This window comes from Hydra vulgaris, chromosome 13 (genome assembly GCF_038396675.1).
Source record: "Hydra vulgaris chromosome 13, alternate assembly HydraT2T_AEP".
In the NCBI taxonomy this organism is placed as follows: domain Eukaryota; kingdom Metazoa; phylum Cnidaria; class Hydrozoa; order Anthoathecata; family Hydridae; genus Hydra; species Hydra vulgaris.
The window spans coordinates 32,027,328-32,045,665 of record NC_088932.1 but is presented as its reverse complement, the minus strand read 5'-3'; the positions used below and the strand labels follow the sequence as shown (position 1 = coordinate 32,045,665).

Sequence of the window (18,338 nt, the reverse complement as noted above, 5' to 3'; positions counted from 1 at the left end):
AGAAACAATGCATTAAAAATACATCTGCGCCAGCCTAATAGGTGAAGAAAGGGTGCAAAGCTGGTCAACAGATAGAATCTGTTCACCCCTTAAGTCTTTGCCTAGGAGGCCTTTTACAAGACAGTAGCCGGATGCATTTAACATCTGCCCAAGATGAGTATTTTTATCGAGACACTATCTCTAGCTTTTACTCAACCAAGAGCCCCAAGGCAGGGGATGATTTAAGTCAGAGTTGGATTAGTGATTAGTGACGTAAAGTTATAATTAGTTATGATTGGAGATTAGTGACGTAAAGTTATAATTAGTTATAAAACATCAAATACAGCATTGTACTAACTAATTTTACTTTTTCTTTTTTGTGATATTTTGGTCTATATTGTATAGACCATCATCAGGCGTAAAATACCAATTTAAAAACTGTTACATAATAAAAATCATTAAAATGTCATTACAAAGACGACGTCAATAAATATTGTTTTGTTTTTTTATGATTTTCTTAAATAGTGGTCATCAACTATTAAAGCAACTTTTACCCCGTTATCCCTGTTAAGCAGTACCGGGCATTGTTTAACCTCATGAGATGTTTGCGCATAGTTAATTTCAAGAAATTCCCTTATTTTCCTTTCATGATAGTTGTTATTTCTAAATAAAATTTTTGGGTGCAGCCACTCGAATATCCCATGGCATTCTTTATTCAGTTGCTCCAGAAGCATGCCAATTGCCATTCATGCTATTAGTTTGGTGTTCTATGCTTTTTTGCAAAATTTTCTTTTTTGTTTCCCCAATATAAATTCCCCCACACGAACACGTAAGCTTGAACACCTCAGGGTTGCTGTTTGGAATTATTCTAGATTTGTTGTCACAGAGAACTGTTTTTAAATTAGGTGGTGTTGTAAAAATAACTTTGACATATCTTTTAAAAAAACTTTTTTTTAACGATTAATTTCTATTTGTTAAAAATATATTTATTTTTACGATATTTCGAGGGAATATTGATACCCTCGTTATCAAGTATATTAAAAAACCTTTATAAAAAATAATATTATATTTAAATAATATTATATTAATAAATAATTTATAACGGTTTTTAATATACTTGATAACGAGGGTATCAATATTCCCTCGAAATATCGTAAAAGTAAATATATTTTTAACAAACAGAAATTAATCCATAAAAAGAAGTTTTTTAAAAAAATATTTATACAATAAAATTTATTGAAGATGTCAACATTTAAAATTTGACATATGTTTTAGTGCTTTGCGTAGTTTCGGTCAAAGTGTTGCCAAGGTAGTTTTATTATTGCAACATTTTCTTGTTTTTTTGCAACTTAATAATTAGGATTGTTTTTAGTTGAAAGGTAATTTGCGGCAATTGTTTCTAGGTTTGATCTCTTATGCCCGTTTTCAACAAATATATCTATTATAAACTGAATCTCATTCTTAATGTATTTTTCGCAGCAGACTTTGGTGGCTCGTGATTGAGTCAGGTTTTATTTGTATGTTTGTTATTGCTCCTTTACGGTGGATTTTGAAATCATAATGGTAATTATTTGTGTTAGTTATCTTTATATCTAAAAAATTTAGTTCTCTCTGATCATTTTCAACCTCTGACGTGTACTGAATATTGGAGTCTTATTAATCTAATAAAATAAGAAATTTGTTATGCTTTTCAACTGATTCAAATCTGGCATGGCTATCATCAACATCCCTTCTATAAAATTTTGGTGAAAAATTGTTGATTTCCGCAAAATGTAGAGCTCTTGTTTCCAACTTTTGTAAGAATGCCACTGCAATAACAATCATCAGCGATACTCCAATTGGACCTAAGTAAGGTATAGTTCTAATTTCATTTTTATGCAAAAAATAGCATTGACTAAGACATAGTTCTATTAATTGGTGGATGTCGGTAAGTGTTAGCTTGGTTCTTGTTTTAAAATCAGTTATATCATTGTTAAGATAATCAATTATCAAGGGTATGACTTTTTCAATTGGTATTGATGTATTCAGAGCTATTACATCATACGATACTTGAATTTCATCTGGATTGACACGCCAGAATTTTGCTTCGTTGACAAGTGATGTAGAATTCAACAAGCATGTCTTGTTTAGGGTAGGCTGAATAAATTTTACAAGATATTCTGAGGTTCCATACGGAGGAGTGCCGATGGTAGAAACTACTGGTCGCAATTGATAATTTTTTTTCCGGTTTGTGAGCCGTTATAACGCCGTAAAGTCGGGGGGGGGGGAATACAATCAGATGGATATAATTGGAAATACATTTTTTTTTATCAAATCGTTTTCTTTTCTTAATTTGCACAACAGCCTCTGGACATTTATCATAAGTTTATGGGTAGGATCATAGTTTAATATTATTGAGTTATTAACTTCTTTATCATTAAATATTTATCCATTTGATAAAGGTTCTGGATTTGTTATTATAAATGAGTATGATGCTTTTCAGAAATTTGATAAAGAAGAAATTGTTGATGAAAATTTTTCATGATGAATCATCTCAAATTGGAGATTTTTAAATAAACACTTTTTAACTGCTTCTTTTTTATGCAGTGTGAATAATGAACATAAAAGTTGCACTTGGAATACTGCCGTAAATATCTCAGTACAATATACAATATAATAGCTAGGTAGAATCTCCTAAAAATATTCTACAGCTGTCTGCATATAGAATTATATAAAGTTGTATGATATTTCTCAAATAGAATCCTTTGTGTTGTCTGATGACTCTAAGGATCAGTATGAAATTTTCTTTTTTATAGTTTTAAAATGTTTAGATTTAGCATTTTGGAAAAGCTTTTGTACTTTAAAAAAATAAGTAAGCAGAGGTATGACATGAATAAGTGAGTTGGTTAAAATTTACAATCGTTGGATCATGAGAAAGTTACTAGAATGAGTGTTCTTTTGCTAAAAAATAGAAACAGTTTTCGCTAACTTGTTTTTAGTTATTGATAACCAGTGACGGATCCAAGGGAGGGAGGGGGGGATGAGGTTGAGCATCTCCCCACACCAGAATCTGAAAGCATTAAAATATCTTAGAAATTGACGCAAATGTGGTATAAAATATAAAAATATTTCAACATCTAAAACACCACCACCAAAAGTTCCTGGATCCGTCACTGTTAACAACATTAAAAGTTACAAACTCTGCTTTAAGTAGAGTTTGTAAAACTTGTATTTTAATGGTAACAAAAAAGAAGTGACTCGTTACATTTTGCCGAATGGAAAAAAGTACATAGAAGTGCATTTGACTAAATTGCATGATTAGAAATAATTTTTTTTTTAATTTTTTTTGGGTAACTTTTTGAAATTTTTAGTCTCACATCCATTTTTGAAAACTTTAGTCTAACGACTTTATCTTTTAAACGGATAAGTAAAACTTGATATTATTGTTTCGTTTGTAAATATAATTCTTCTTGAATAAATTTTAAGGTGAAACTTGTTGCAAATGCTTTTCGATATAAGAGAAAAAGAACAAAATCTACATCTGGGTAAACACAATCAAGGTGGTCAAATTTACTCCGAATGTTTAAACTATCTTGGGGTAACTTTGACCGCGTAAATAATACTCATTTCAAAGTAACCTGATTATTATTTATTCTACTTAGATTGTTGTTTTTTTTTTAATGTCATCTAAGTAACTTATTTTATGATAATAATAGTTATTTATTTTTAAGCTGATATGTTTTGCTTTTTTAATTGTTTTTGCATAACTTTTTGAAACTTCACAATTTAATTAATTCTAAAGTAAAGTTAAATAGTTTTCAATAAGTGACGTAATGTAAAAATTGTGACTATTATTTACTTTCAACTGCAAATTGTAGTTTATAAAATTTAGTAGAAATTTAAATAAATTGCACATTTATTTGTATAATACAAATTAAAGATTTTGTTTTTGCTACTTATATTTACTATTTTTTTAAGTATAATGGTTTTAACATACATAATATTGAAAAACGTAACAATTTTTTTTAACACGGTTCTTTTGAAAGAGTGTATGGAAGCAAGTCAGAAAAGAATGTCTACTCTTCAAGCCTCAAAAACGTTTATTATACCAAGAAGTACTAACCATAATAAAATGAATTCAATTCAAGTGCATTGGTGTACATACCATATTCACTAAGAGTGAGGAGCATTTTTAAGTTGATACACGGTTATGCTTAAGTGGGGAATTCATTAGATCAACTTGATGTCAAAATGTTAGTTGCTGCTTATTTAAAATCACAAAATCATACAGTAAAAATCTTTTCAAACAATATAACTGGTGATGATTAGGCTTCAAATTTTATTGAGCGTTCACAGTTAACCAATGGAATCGCATCAAACGTTAAAAAAATGAGTAGCTATAAACAAAGAAGAGCTCAAACTTTATTTTGAAAACATTAGGCACGAGCGTGAAAGAACTGCACATTGTAACATTTGCAACTATGATGAAACCAACTTGCGTGATGACCTTAGACATAAAAAAGTTGAAACGTGGAATAAAGAACCCTGAGAAAATTATGAATAGCAGTAAGGTTGACTTCTCTGTGATGTTTTGTGGAAACGATCTAGGAAAATTTTGACACCATTCACAGTTTTTAAATTATTCATTTATTTAAAAGACTTTTGTATAAAACATGGTCTAAAGATTTCTCACTTAAATAAAACAAAATCTGATTGGTTAGATAAAGTTAGTTTTGAGGATTGGTTGATTTGGGCGTTATTACCATGTCTAATGAAACACACTGAAAAAAAAGTGTTAGCAGGTGATAATTTTTATTTCCATTTTAACCATAGTGTTATTATTGTTTGTAAAAAATATAAATTTAGGTGGTGATGAAAAGAATGTTACACAAAATACAAATAAGAATCATAGCAAAAAACGACTTAAAATTGAACCAGGAGAATCTATTCGAGCGAATTATGATAGTGAAACAGAGACATCTGAAGGACTAAGTGAAGTTGGCTTAATGTTAGACTCAAAGGATGCTTGCTATTTATATTAATTTCCATTGTTTAATTTTTTTCTTAAAAACTAATTCAAATTGTTTGTATCTATATTTTATATAATTTTACATTTTGGAAAACTCCTAATTTTTCTTTCTCAGACAATAAATATATGTATCAGTAAATATTTGTAATCATGAGGATAAGTTAAATACATATACATATATAACAAAATGCATATATATATATATAACAAAATACATATACATATATAAAAAAATATATTCAAATTACACTAATTGCTTTATAAGATGCATTAGTTTTCTTTATATTTCTTTTTAATGTCATTTTTTAAGTCCATTTAGTTATTTTAAGTTCTTCTTATGAAAAAAATGCAAACTATTAATTTAAATTGCATTAATTATAGATAATAACACTTTATTTATAAGCCAATGCTAAATCTCAAATTACTATGTCAAAGTTCCCCCATTTCCGGGAAACTTCGGCCACTGCAATAATTCCATAAAATCTTCAATTTGATGTAAAAAGTTATGCACATAATAAACTTTTTACATCAAAATAGTATAGGAAAAATATTTCTTTTTATCAAAAAGTTCCATCTTAAAACAAAATGTAAATCCTTTAGTCAATTAGAATCTGGAGTCTGCGATACTATGGCTGATTTTAATACTTAAAAAGCAAATTGTTTTTTAAATTTGTTGCCATTATAGCTATTTACCATGGTTACTATATTTTAATAGAATAATTTATTAATCTGAGGTTTAGATTTTGATTATTTTAAACGAAAAATACTTTGGCCGTTTTAAAACGTATAGACCGAGCTCAGATTGTTATTTACAGGAAAATGCAATCGAAACATCTTTTAATCGTTAGTAAAGCATTTGGTAAAATGAGAACATTGTGCTATTATTTGAGCTTTGGGTTATAAATTAAAGAAAAAGTCGTCGAAAAGTGTATTTTTCGCCAACTGTTAGAAATTAGACACTTAATTTAAAAATTTTTGCAGAATAATAAAATAAACTAAACATTAGCTAATATTTAACGTAGTTTAAAATTTTTAAAGTAAAAATTGATTTTAATTGAGAATTAAAATATTGTTTTTTACCCGTATTATTATTAGATCATAATCAATAATAACATTGCATTTTAGTTTTCGCGTCAGAAAAAATAACTTTTATATTAAAACTGGTTTGTAAATTGCAGAAAATAAAAATAACTTATTTTAAATGTGAAAAAGTAAAAATTTATTTTTTAATTAAGTTCAAAAACTAGTTTTGTCACGTATACATAATAATGGTAAAATTTAAATAACGGTTGTTCTTCAAATTAAGGTACAATCGTGATACTCCACAAAAAAAAAAGCTATACAGTACACGATTTTCTTTAGAAAAAACGTTTACAGCATAGCTTTTTAATACCAATTGCACTACTGCATGATTGCCGTCTCATAAATTTAATTATTATAAATCAAGATTTTCTCTATGAAAATCCTTAAAGATCCGGAAAAGTTATTGAAAAACTTTGGCATAATACAAATTCACCAAATGGTCACACACGAGCAGTGAACGCCTGAGGGAAAAATGAAGTACATTATAATAGAGGAGAATTATTTTTTGAACAAAGCCTATTTTGACAGTTGTCAAGACAAAAATAAAGATTAATAGAAGAATATTAAAAAAAATATTTATATAAGACAGACAATGCCCCTAAACAGTACTTACAATAAAAAATAAAATTTTTATAAACACTTAAAATAAACGAAGATATAAGATATATACAAATATATCATCAAACAAAAACTTACAAAACAAAAAATCGACTACAAAAAAAAGAGTATACATACAGCAATGTATGACCTCAGAATGGAAAAAAATATTAATGCTAATGTGTAAATATAATTTGTGCAGTGATTAAGTAATAAACATCTCCTCAGAGTCGCGTCTGTTATTACTGGCGTTTCGATGAGGATAGCACTAATAACTAGCTTATCCCGTCAGATAAATGCCATCGCCACTTAAGCTTTACCCCGCGACTTACGCCTATTCCATACTGCAGTAAAAAAGGACTCACTTCAAATAGCCAAAACCCAACTATCCTCAAATTTGTAAAGCACGGATATTTTTTAATGATATGATATTAAAAGTGTAGATCTACTATTCAATATAAATAACTAAATAAATCACTTACCATACCACCGAAACAAAACATGAAAACACAATAAATTAAAATTCTAATAGAAACACAATAATACTAATAAATTTCTTTTTAAGACATATAAAACCAAATAGGTACTTTTAACATAAATAAACCCAAGACAATCAGAAAGCAGTATACCTTATCAAAATTAAAAAAAAAATCAATAAAACAACAATAAAGTCTTCAATTAACTCTAACGCTGTCTTAGATACCTCATTCGAATTATGTTAACCAATCAAAAGTGTAAGAAAAACGAGCAGCCCAAAATCATTACAATAATTTAATAATCTATGATAGTGAAAAAAAAAAACGTCGCACAAAAACCATTCAAAATGTCACTCGCAAAAATGTAAACATGTAGTGAAGGGTATAAGAAATTCTCTGAATAATAATGAAAAACGAAAATTATGCATGTTAAAATTAAAACAAAGCTGAGTAATGAATGTAAGATAATATAGCATAAAAACTCCTTAATAATAGTAATAATATGAAAATTAGGGCATAAATAAAATATTAACAAATAATGTAATAAAATTAAATACTGAAATTAGTTCATATAAATTTTAGCCAAATGAGGTGGTATGGTAATTTATTTATTTATATTTATATTGTACAATAGATCTACACTTTTTATATCATATCATCAAAAACATATAAGTGTTTTACAAATTTGGGTATGGTTGGGTTTTGGCTATTTGTATTGAGTCCTTTTTTACTGCAGTGTGGATTTGGCGTAAGTCGCGAGGTAAAGCATAAGTGGCGATGACGTTTGTCTGATGGGATTTTTTAAATTAGTTATTAGTGCTGATCCTCGTGGAAACGCCAGTAATAATAGACGCGACTCTGAGATGTTTATTACTTAATCACTACACAAATTATGTTAACACACTAGCATTAATATATATTTTTTTCCATACTTAGGCCTTACATTGTTTTATGCATACCTTTTATTTTGTAGTCAATTATTTGTTTTGTAAGTTGTTGTTTGGTGATATATTTGTTGCATGTCTTTGTTTATCTTAAGTTTTTAAAAAATATATATATTTTTTTATAGTAAGCATTGTTTAGGTGTATTGCCTGTCTTATTTATGTGGACTTAAAAATGCGAAAAAGTTCTTATATCTAGAGATTACAAGAATTTTTCTATATTTTTAATCTCAGTAGAAATTTTGAATAACTGCGTTACTCAGAAACTTTTTTTAGAACAAATTTTGTTATTTATTATTTTTACTTTATAGCTGAAATGTTAACTGTATAAAAAAATCCAGGTTTTCAATAAAAATTGTCCTTCATAGACTGATTGCTTTTTTTGATTTTTACATAATTTGTTTTTGTTTAGATTATGGGGTAGCCAAATTAAAAATTTAACTAAGACATTAATTTTTATCAGATTTTCCATTACAATTTTTAAAAATAGTGTAATAAAAAGCTCAGGAAAATAAAAAAAGTTTAATCTGAATTTGGTTGAAAAATGCAAACGTTGCTATCAAAATATTTAAGAATCCTCCGCAACTCAAACGGGTAAAAATTATTTCATCACAAAAACAGTAAACTGTGAAAAACGCAATGTAAGTTTGCTTTTCGATGTCGCCATTTCATAGTGATTTTTACAGGAATGCATATGGTGGCAGCGTAGACGGTAGCGAGATTGCCTCAACAGTCTTAAAAACTTACTAATAAAATAACATCGAAAAATTATTTTTTCAAATAATATTGAAAAACAAGTAATTCCTTTAACTAACAGGACGCGCTCAACTTCTCTATCTTGCTTATACTTAAATGTTTTAACATAGTCAAGTTTAACTAAGGATAAAAAAAAGAAACTTAACAGGTCACTTAAAATTTGGTTAACATCTGTAGTCATAAACTTATAAAAACGACAACAATAATTTAAATACAAAGAGAATAACGGATAAATAAATAATGAGACAAGGATTCAAATTCTTAATGTGAACTCCAAGGCGTTTATTAAAAAAAAAATTCATTTTAACTAAACAAAAGTAAAAACCCAATAAATTTGCAAACTGAGGGAAATAATAAAAAATTATTAAATCAAAGAATATAAAACGAGGTCAAATCGAAACGAGCAAAAGAAATGCCTCTAGCACATAGAATAATTGATCAAAAAGCAAAGCCAGCTAAGTACAATTGCATTTCGTACAATATCATATAACTAAAATGTAATGTGTTAAAGGATTCAAAGACCATTTCAACAAAATCGTTAATACCAAAATGAAGTAAAAGGAATCGAATGCTTGTTTCCAAAAGGAGTACTTTTTTGAATAAATGTACCATATGGATCACTAATTGGTGAACTATCAATAATTTTTTTGATTTAATAATCAAAAACTTGGATGCTGTTGTTATTGTTTGTTACTTTTTTGGTCTGGATTAAATATTTAAATGAGAACGCAGAAGAGCCTCTATTTTTAAATTTGATGATCATTAGACCTTTTGCTAAAATAGACAAATTATCGACTAATATACCTGACACTTGAGTGTTGAGGATGATGAACTACATAATACTCCTGATGATTTGTAATATCACCTGAAGATGGAGATGGATTATAACTACGATGGTGTCCATGCTCACGGTGATGGTGGCTGGATGTAGACATATAAGGATGCCACCTAGAAGAGCTGTGACGCTGAGGTTCGATTTCATGCTGTTGTTGCTGAATATGTTGGTGGTGTAACTGTTGAACAAGTGAAGTGTGGTGAGGATAATGAGATACTATTTTATGCTGATGATGATTGCTGACAGGTCGATGATGGTGATTATTAGCAGAAGGCTGGTTCCGAGATTCTGTAGGACTTTGCACATGCTGAGGTAAGTGACTAGGTTGGATAATTGGATGCGTTTGTGGTAACGAAATAAGTGGTATTTGGTGAAGAAATGTTGGTGATGGTTGATTGATACGCTCAATTTTATCATTGCTTGTTAAGTTCGGTATGTTAACTTCTTCACCAGCTTTTATCCTCTCTTCTATTTCTTGCTCTTGCGTAAGAGCTTTGAGAAAAGCGTCTTTTAATCTTTTAGTATGCTCAGCTTTTAAGTCTCTTTTAATATTTTGCAGAGCACATCTTTCACACAAAACAAAATCTTCCCCATCTTTGCTTTTCCAGCATGGAGAAAAATCTACATTGCACTGATTGCAAACTCTAGGATTGTAAGGAATCAATTCAGCTAATGCTTTTTTAATTGTTGGTTTTGAATCCATTTCTAATATAGAGTCAACAACTTCATCCAGACCTACTAGCATCATAAAATCCATGCTGTTCACATTAGGAATGGCTTTCCAATCAGCTGGAGGTGGTCTAGGAGGTGGTATTTGAAGAAGTGTTTGTTCAAGCTGACGATGTAAAGCTGTTTTTGCAGCATTTTGTTTTTGCTCTGCTGATATCTTCGGTGGTATAGAAGTTTGTTTCTGAGATTGAGGTTGAGAACTTTGAGAACCATTTGGGGTATTTATGTACTGATTTGATTGGTTAGTCCCTGGAGTGCCAGCAGCAGGCGCTGGTACTAACTGATTGCCAACTTGAATATAGTACTTTTGACTTTGTTGGTTTGGTTGATTTGACTTGTTAGGTTGTAAGGGCAATTGTTTTGAAGATGCATTTCCTTTTGGCACATGTGTTATTTGTCTTGAGTGTAAATTAGAGGACCCACAGTTTACTTTGCCATATATATTTTCTTGTTGAGATTCTACAATTTTTTTAAGGAATATTAAAGCTGCTTCTTCACATTTTAGTTCATCCTTGAGTAACTCAACTTTTGTGAGTTGTTCAGCAATACGACTTTCTTTACTTGTATCTGCAGCAGCAACAGAATGATGACATTCATTCAATTCTGCAGAAAGTAAATTTTCATTGTCATTATTTTGTTGTAGTTCAGAAGTTATTTCACAGTTAATAAACTGACTTTTTGATAAGTTTTCTTCATTTACAGGTGAGAAACATTTTATTTTATTTTTTTCACTGTCAATATTAGTTTTACATTCACTACCTGCGGAATTTTCATCGTCACTTAGAAGAAGTTTTTCCTCATTATCGCTTACTTCTAATTGATCATCATTTGTTGACTCATCAACAAGCAATCTTTCTTCATCTTCTAAATCAACATCATGGAAGTCACCATTTGTAGAATGAGTATTAGATTCTGCCAGATAACTTGGTTGAATGGTTTCAAAAGTAACATTACTCATTCTGAAAAATTTAAAAAAAAAATTATGTATATATAAGGTTGTCCCAAAAAACAAAATTTTTGAAAAATATATGCTACCACCCCCTGTGTGTGTGTTCAGTATGATAAAAAAAAAACACTGGTTTTACAAATTTTTTAGGGGTCCTCCAAGACCCTATAACATACAACAAGTTCCTAATATTATCAACAAAAAAAATCAGGTTGGGTCTCAAATGAAGCAAAATTAAATGAAAATTTTGAAAATGATAATTTTGATAAAGATATATTATATAAAAATTAATATGTTAGATTTAACAGCTTAAAAAATGAAGTTTATTAACTAAAAAGGAACAAGTGCATTTTTACAAATTTTTTTGACAATATTTTATTTTTCAATAAGTTTTTTATAAAGCAAATATTTTTAAATTTTTCATATTATTTCGCTTCATTTGAGAACCAACCTGATTTTTTGGAACATTTTTTGATAGTATTAGGAACTCATTAAACGTTTAATTGTTTTGGGGGACCCCTAAATATACTTTTTATTCAAAAAAAATAAAAAATAAAAATCCAGTGTATTCTTTCATATTTAGGGGTGGCAGCATATTTTTCAAATATGACGTTTTTTGGAATAAATATATATATATATATATATAAATATATATATATATATATATATATATATACATAAATTCATACATACATACAAACATACAAACATACATACATACATACATTCATACATACATACATACATACATACATACATACATACATACATACATACATACATACATACATACATACATACACTATATCCAATCCATATGTAAGGATGTAATTTCCTAATATAACTTTTAGACTCTTAATGTAAAAAAGTGCGCTTTAATTTTTCAGAAGAAGGAAAAAAAAAGGATAATGAAAAAAAAGATTATTGCCTGACTCCAAGCTCTCAGTTGATGTAGCAGCACTCCTTTGCATGTCAGGCTATTTAATAGTAGATGTATGTACTGAATTCCTGTTCTCCTAAACTTTCTGTTTTTGTTATGACGTCATCCGTGTGCATCTAATGCTACATTTATGTATGTATGTAAGTACGTAAGTATGCATGTATATATATATATATATATATATATATATATATATATATATATATATATATATATATATATATATATATTACAATTATGACCTATATAATCGGATAATCTACACAGGGCACTTGACATAAACTTAGTTTAGATTTATGTCACATGAAGTTTTACCTTTTACTAAAACTCTATATATACTAATAAAATGTGCTTTTAAGTAATTTTTTCTGATTTACTGTAAGAGCAGTCTGAGCAGAGTTTTCTGCTTAATACATCATTTTTTTTTCCTTTTTAAAATCTTCATGCTCTTACACAAGAGCAAAAAGTTTGCAATGTTTTCTTACACTTTCTTACAGCTCAAAAAAAAAAAAAAACTTTTAAGTGTTCTTACCAATAATATTTACAAATCATAAAAAGGCTCATAATATTTTTATCAAGCACAAAAATCTATTTACAAATGCAGATTTTCCACAAGCTAAACAAAAAAACTCAATTGTTACAAAATAAAGTTGTCTGCCGAAATACTTTATATGTCTATTCTATATTCTATATATAGATATATCTGTCTATATATTGCTGATATGCTTATTTTGAGTCATCTGCAGCAAAAGACCAGTTGCATTTATGTCAGTATTAATTTATTTGTGCCAGACCATTTAATTCCATCAATCTCAATCATTCAAACTTTTTTAAATTGAAATATCGAAAATGATAAACATGATAATTACTTTTTTTTACATACACTGCTCTTACCTTAAGAATACAATTACAACATTACTAACTAGATGAAATTTAGAAACTAAAGCTTATCACTATAACAGAAATTTTATTTTATATATAAACCTAATCCATTAGTTATATTGTAAAAAACTGAATCCGATTTGTTTTGCTTGGTAAGGAATCCAGAAAATCAAAATTATCATTTAACCATTTATACTTCTGAATCTTTAATTTTTATCAAAAAAAAATTAAGTTTACCTATATACAAATGAAGAAGTTTCATTTTACAGTTTAATACTCCCTCCATTCCAAAATACTACTCTGATTCGCATTCAACATAAAGAATTTTTATATTTTACTATAAAATATATTATATATATATTTTTTTATTAATATATTTTATATATACTTTGTTTATAAAATAATGCATATTATATATATATATATATATATATATATATATATATATATATATATATATATATATATATATATATATATATATATATATATAAATTAGCAACAAAATTTATTTTCACATTCTCTTCACATAGAATGCAAATCAGAACAGCATTTCAAAATGGAAGGAGTATCTTTTAGAGTATTTTAATATCAAACTGTCAAAACATTTAAGTGTATAAGATTTTATTAAAAGTTTTTATTTATAAAAAAAGTAAAATAAAAAAACTACTTATTTAAGAAAATAGTATATATTAATAAAAATTACCACATTAACTACACAGTCAATAAGGCTTTCCAAAAATTAGCCCTAATAAAACAATTTTTTTAATATTTAGATAAAAGAAATTTAAGATTACTATTTACTTCATTAGTCAGACCTCATCTTGAATATGGATCCCCATTATGGAATCCACATTCACAAAAACATATTAATATGATCGAACAAGTCCAACAAAGATCAACTCGTATCCACAGTTTAAAGGTTTATCATATGAAAATAGATTAAATAAAATTAATCTTTCTATATTTATAAAAAATTCAATTACAAGAGGGCACAATAAAAGAATATGTAGACAACAAAGCAAAAAAAAAAACAGTCGACATAATTTTTTTATAAATAAAATAGTGGACAAATGGAATCATTTATCATAAGATGATGTGGATGCAAAAAATTTAAATAAATTAAAACCCTTTATGACAATTTTATGAAAAACTGTGAAAACCTGTTGCAGTCTGACATCTACTGTTGTTAGACTCAATACACTCTAATGTCTATCACAGATTGTTTGTTTATTTATTTACTGTAACCTTAAGTAATTAATTAGCAATATATTAAAAAAATAAATATATGTACACACTTTGCCCCCCCCCCAACTTTTGTTGGCTTACTACGCGATTGTATGCGTATATATATATATATATATATATATATAGATATATATATATATATATATATATATATATATACACACACAGACACAAGTTATACATACAAGCTATTCTTAATTATCTATTTGTTAAAAGTAATTAACTGATATTAATATATGTATTTAAACAGCTATCAAAGTTTAAGCCTCAAGTCACACCATACTCATTTTTATTGTGGTTTTTATACAGTTAACTAATACTTAAACAAAGAAGAATTTTACCCCAAAGAGCATTTATGTGACTTATTTTTATATAATGATAAATAATTTTAATTTCAAAATCAATTATTATAAATATCTTCAAGTAACTGTAATGTGAAATGCCATGTGTAAACAACAATCAAATTAAAGTACTGCAAAATATCAATCAGATTTAATGATTATTTCTACCGTTAACCTTTTCTATATATTGGTTAAAAATTTATTAAAAGTCATATGCTTACCATTCAAAATGTTAATGAAATATATAAAAAGAATAATAAACATAAACATAAGAAAAGACAAAAATAAGATAATAAATAAGTAGGAGGAAAAGCATAATAATAATTTTTTTTTTTAAAAAGGCATTTAATCTTATTCAACAAACATAATGATCTTTGTAGTTATTTTGTTTGTAAATTGTGCAGAATTTATTTGTTTTTATTTACATTTACTTGAAAATTTTTTACTTGTACATTAGTTTGTGCAAAAACATTTATTTTCTCTTAGCATTTTCTACACTTCATTTTACTCAACAGTTTTAAAGTAATTTATTCAATAATTTTTTTTTCATAATATTCTTTAACTTATTTAGATTCATTATACCACACTTCTTTTTCTTTATTAAGATATTTTTTCAATTTTATGTATTATTTAAAAACTATTAATAAATATAAAAACTATTATAAGTTTTTTTAAAAAATGCAATCAACATTTGACAAACTAACAACCATTTACTATATACTTATATTCTTATTCTATTGTCATAATTTTATTCGTTGTATTGTGTGTTATTACTATTATCACATTCTTTTTGGCTATATAAATAATTTTTAATTAATAAATAATAATATTAATGTAATATATATATATATATATATATATATATATATATATATATATATATATATATATATATATATATATATATATATATATACACTTATTATCCATTTATTAATAATTATTTATATAGCCAAAAATAAAATGAAAAAAAAGTAGTAGCAGTAATGGTAGTGGTAGTAGTAGTTGTAGTAGTGGTAGTAGTAGTAGTAGTAGTAGTAGTAGTAGTAGTAGTAGTAGTAGTAGTAGTAGTAGTAGTAGTAGTAGTAGTAGTAGTAGTAGTAGTAGTAGTAATAGTAGTAGTAATAGCAATAATAATGATAATAACAATAACAATAAAAAATAATAATAATAATAATAACAGCAATAATACTAGCAACAATAATAGTAATAATAATAATATGAATAATAATAAAAACAGTAGTAGAAGTAGTAGTAGTATCAATAATAACAATAGTAAAATAATTTGCAAAAATAATGTCACTCACAATATAATAAAATCATGACAGTAGTATAAATATATTTGAATAAAGAAATGAAATAAAAATACATATTATTAGAAGTATACCTATTTAACTGATGATTAACTCCATTGTCAGTAGGTTTTTTTATGTATAAATCAGCTTTCAAGGGTTCTGGTAATTTTTTCGAGTCAGACTCTTCTTCCACATAAGTGCTTCTTTGGTCTAAGCTTCTTGTTTCACATTCCAGTGATATAGACATTTATTTTTATCAATTAATTCGGAATGTCCGCTTTGCAACTATTTTGTCAATATAAAATTTTTTTTTGAAAAATTAAAAAAGAAAATAAATTTTTAAACTCTTGTTTTTATCTACAGATCATACCAAAACCACCTATTGCTATTCAGTTAAGTTCTCCTTTTACATGCTTCGAGTGTGCCGGTACGTAGTGAATGAATTGAAAACGGAAGTCGACAATGAAAAAAAGAGAAATACAAAATTCACAGACCCGAGAAAATACCTTTGCACTAGGTAACTTTATGTTGAAAAGCACCTGTTACGCGAAACTGTGAGGTATATGTCAGTTTTGAATATTGATAATTAGGTACCGTACTGTATTATTGTCAATCAAATACAAATAAAACATCGTAATTAAACAGCACCTGATGAAATCACTATAAATTGATTTTTAATTAAATCTGGTCTGTTAAACAGTTTTTGCTGATCTGACTGGAACTTAAATATTAATTTAAGAAGCTAGTTTGTTGGATCTAATTTATTATTAAAACCTCTAAACAACAAGAGTTGCTTATTTTATTACAAGTTTTTATAACTAGCTGTAAGTTAGTCATTACACGACTTTTAGATTTATGAAAAAAAAAAGTTTAAGAGGTAATCAAGTGTTTATTACATTAAAAAAAATTACATCATTTATGTTTCCATTAAACAACGCTTTTTAATTAAGATCATAATAGACAAGCCATATATGGCTACAACGCAACGTTGGTTAACCAATGGTTTTTTTGCAGCCATATTTTAAGATTATTAGTAAATGAAAAGTCGCCTACAAACTTTAAACCTCAATAATTTTTTTTACCTCATTTCCTCCAAGCGCGTAAATGCACGAAGGTCATTTTTGTCAAAATATGTCAACTTGTTTCCATTTTCATATTTTCAAAACTTAGATTTCTGAGAATAAATATAAGACCTCTATCTTTTGTTTTTACTTTTGTAAAATATCCCAACCTATAATTTCACTAATAACTTATTTATTATCGTTTAAATTTATTATTTTAGAACACCATAAATACTTATTATAATATTTTTCATTTTATTAGAGCATTTTGTTGAGAACAAGTTGGGTTGCCGTGGCGATTCAGTTTATGCATTGGTTTCAGAATCAAGTTTGTAACTTGATGCCCTCTCTTGCCATTAAACCGACATCTGTAAAAAAGTCGGCGTAAACTTTCTTGTTAAATGCTTTTCGACAGTACTCTGAAACAAAACCGATAGGTCTTTATAGAGCACTTTAATTTTTGATTTTTTAATTTTCAAAACTTCGAGAAAAAAATAAAATAAAACTTGTAAGTACTTATTTTTATATTATTGTTATTACTTATATCATTAACTTTATTCTAAAAATATATAAATTTATTAAAACTATTCAAACTGTTCTTTTTTTAATTAGTAGCATAACTAAAAGAAACTTATGGTGGTTCTTCACTTGAGGACCCCTTAAGCTAGTTAAAAGAAACTTAAAGTGGTCCTCCATTTGAGGGCCACCTTAAGTTAGTTTGAAGATCTTTAGGCAACTGAAAAATCGGTACGCCAAATTTTCAAGTAATTAAAAAAGCAAAGTTTGATAAAGATGACTTTAATTTCTATTTTATTTTTTTATTTTTATATTATGTATAATCAATTTACTGGAACTAATCGATGAAATAACAAACCCTCTAAACAATAAGACTTCAGTTTATGTCATCTATTTTTTATTCTATTTGTTACCATAATCAATAAAACGTATATTATATATGTTTTATATTGATAAAAGAAAGCAACACCAGGCTTTCGTATGCTGACGATGAGCGTTCCTGTAGCTAAAGCAGCATTTTAAACTTTTTAGAAGAGACCATCAACCACACCTTTTACTAATTTATTCCAACGATTTGCAACTCGGTTTATGAAAAAGTGCTAACGTTTCGAATAACCTTTAATAAGATGGGGTTTGAAACATTGGATATTTCTTCTTAAATTGTATCCCGAGTTTAATGAGAAAGACTGTTCTTGTGGAACATA

At 27.2% G+C, this 18,338-nt stretch overlaps 1 protein-coding gene across 1 annotated transcript; it reads right to left on the bottom strand.

Annotated features, from left to right (window-relative positions):
- Positions 1-8,990: 8,990 nt before the first annotated feature.
- LOC100210830 (transcriptional repressor p66-beta) lies at positions 8,991-16,510 on the bottom strand. Its single transcript, XM_065816214.1, has 3 exons — positions 16,437-16,510; positions 16,150-16,342; positions 8,991-11,364 (listed from the first exon to the last, which is right to left on the bottom strand). The coding sequence occupies exons 2-3, from the start codon at positions 16,302-16,304 to the stop codon at positions 9,630-9,632; spliced, it is 1,890 nt and encodes a 629-aa protein (XP_065672286.1). The 5' UTR covers positions 16,305-16,342; positions 16,437-16,510; the 3' UTR covers positions 8,991-9,629.
- Positions 16,511-18,338: the final 1,828 nt, after the last annotated feature.

Bases quoted from the DNA above. Each gene is read 5' to 3' on its own strand.
- LOC100210830 (XM_065816214.1), bottom strand. From the start codon at position 16,304: ATGTCTATATCACTGGAATGTGAAACAAGAAGCTTAGACCAAAGAAGC. The intron at 11,365-16,149 runs GTATACTTCTAA...TAAATTTTTCAG, and splicing joins GTTAATCATCAGTTAAATAG to AATGAGTAATGTTACTTTTG.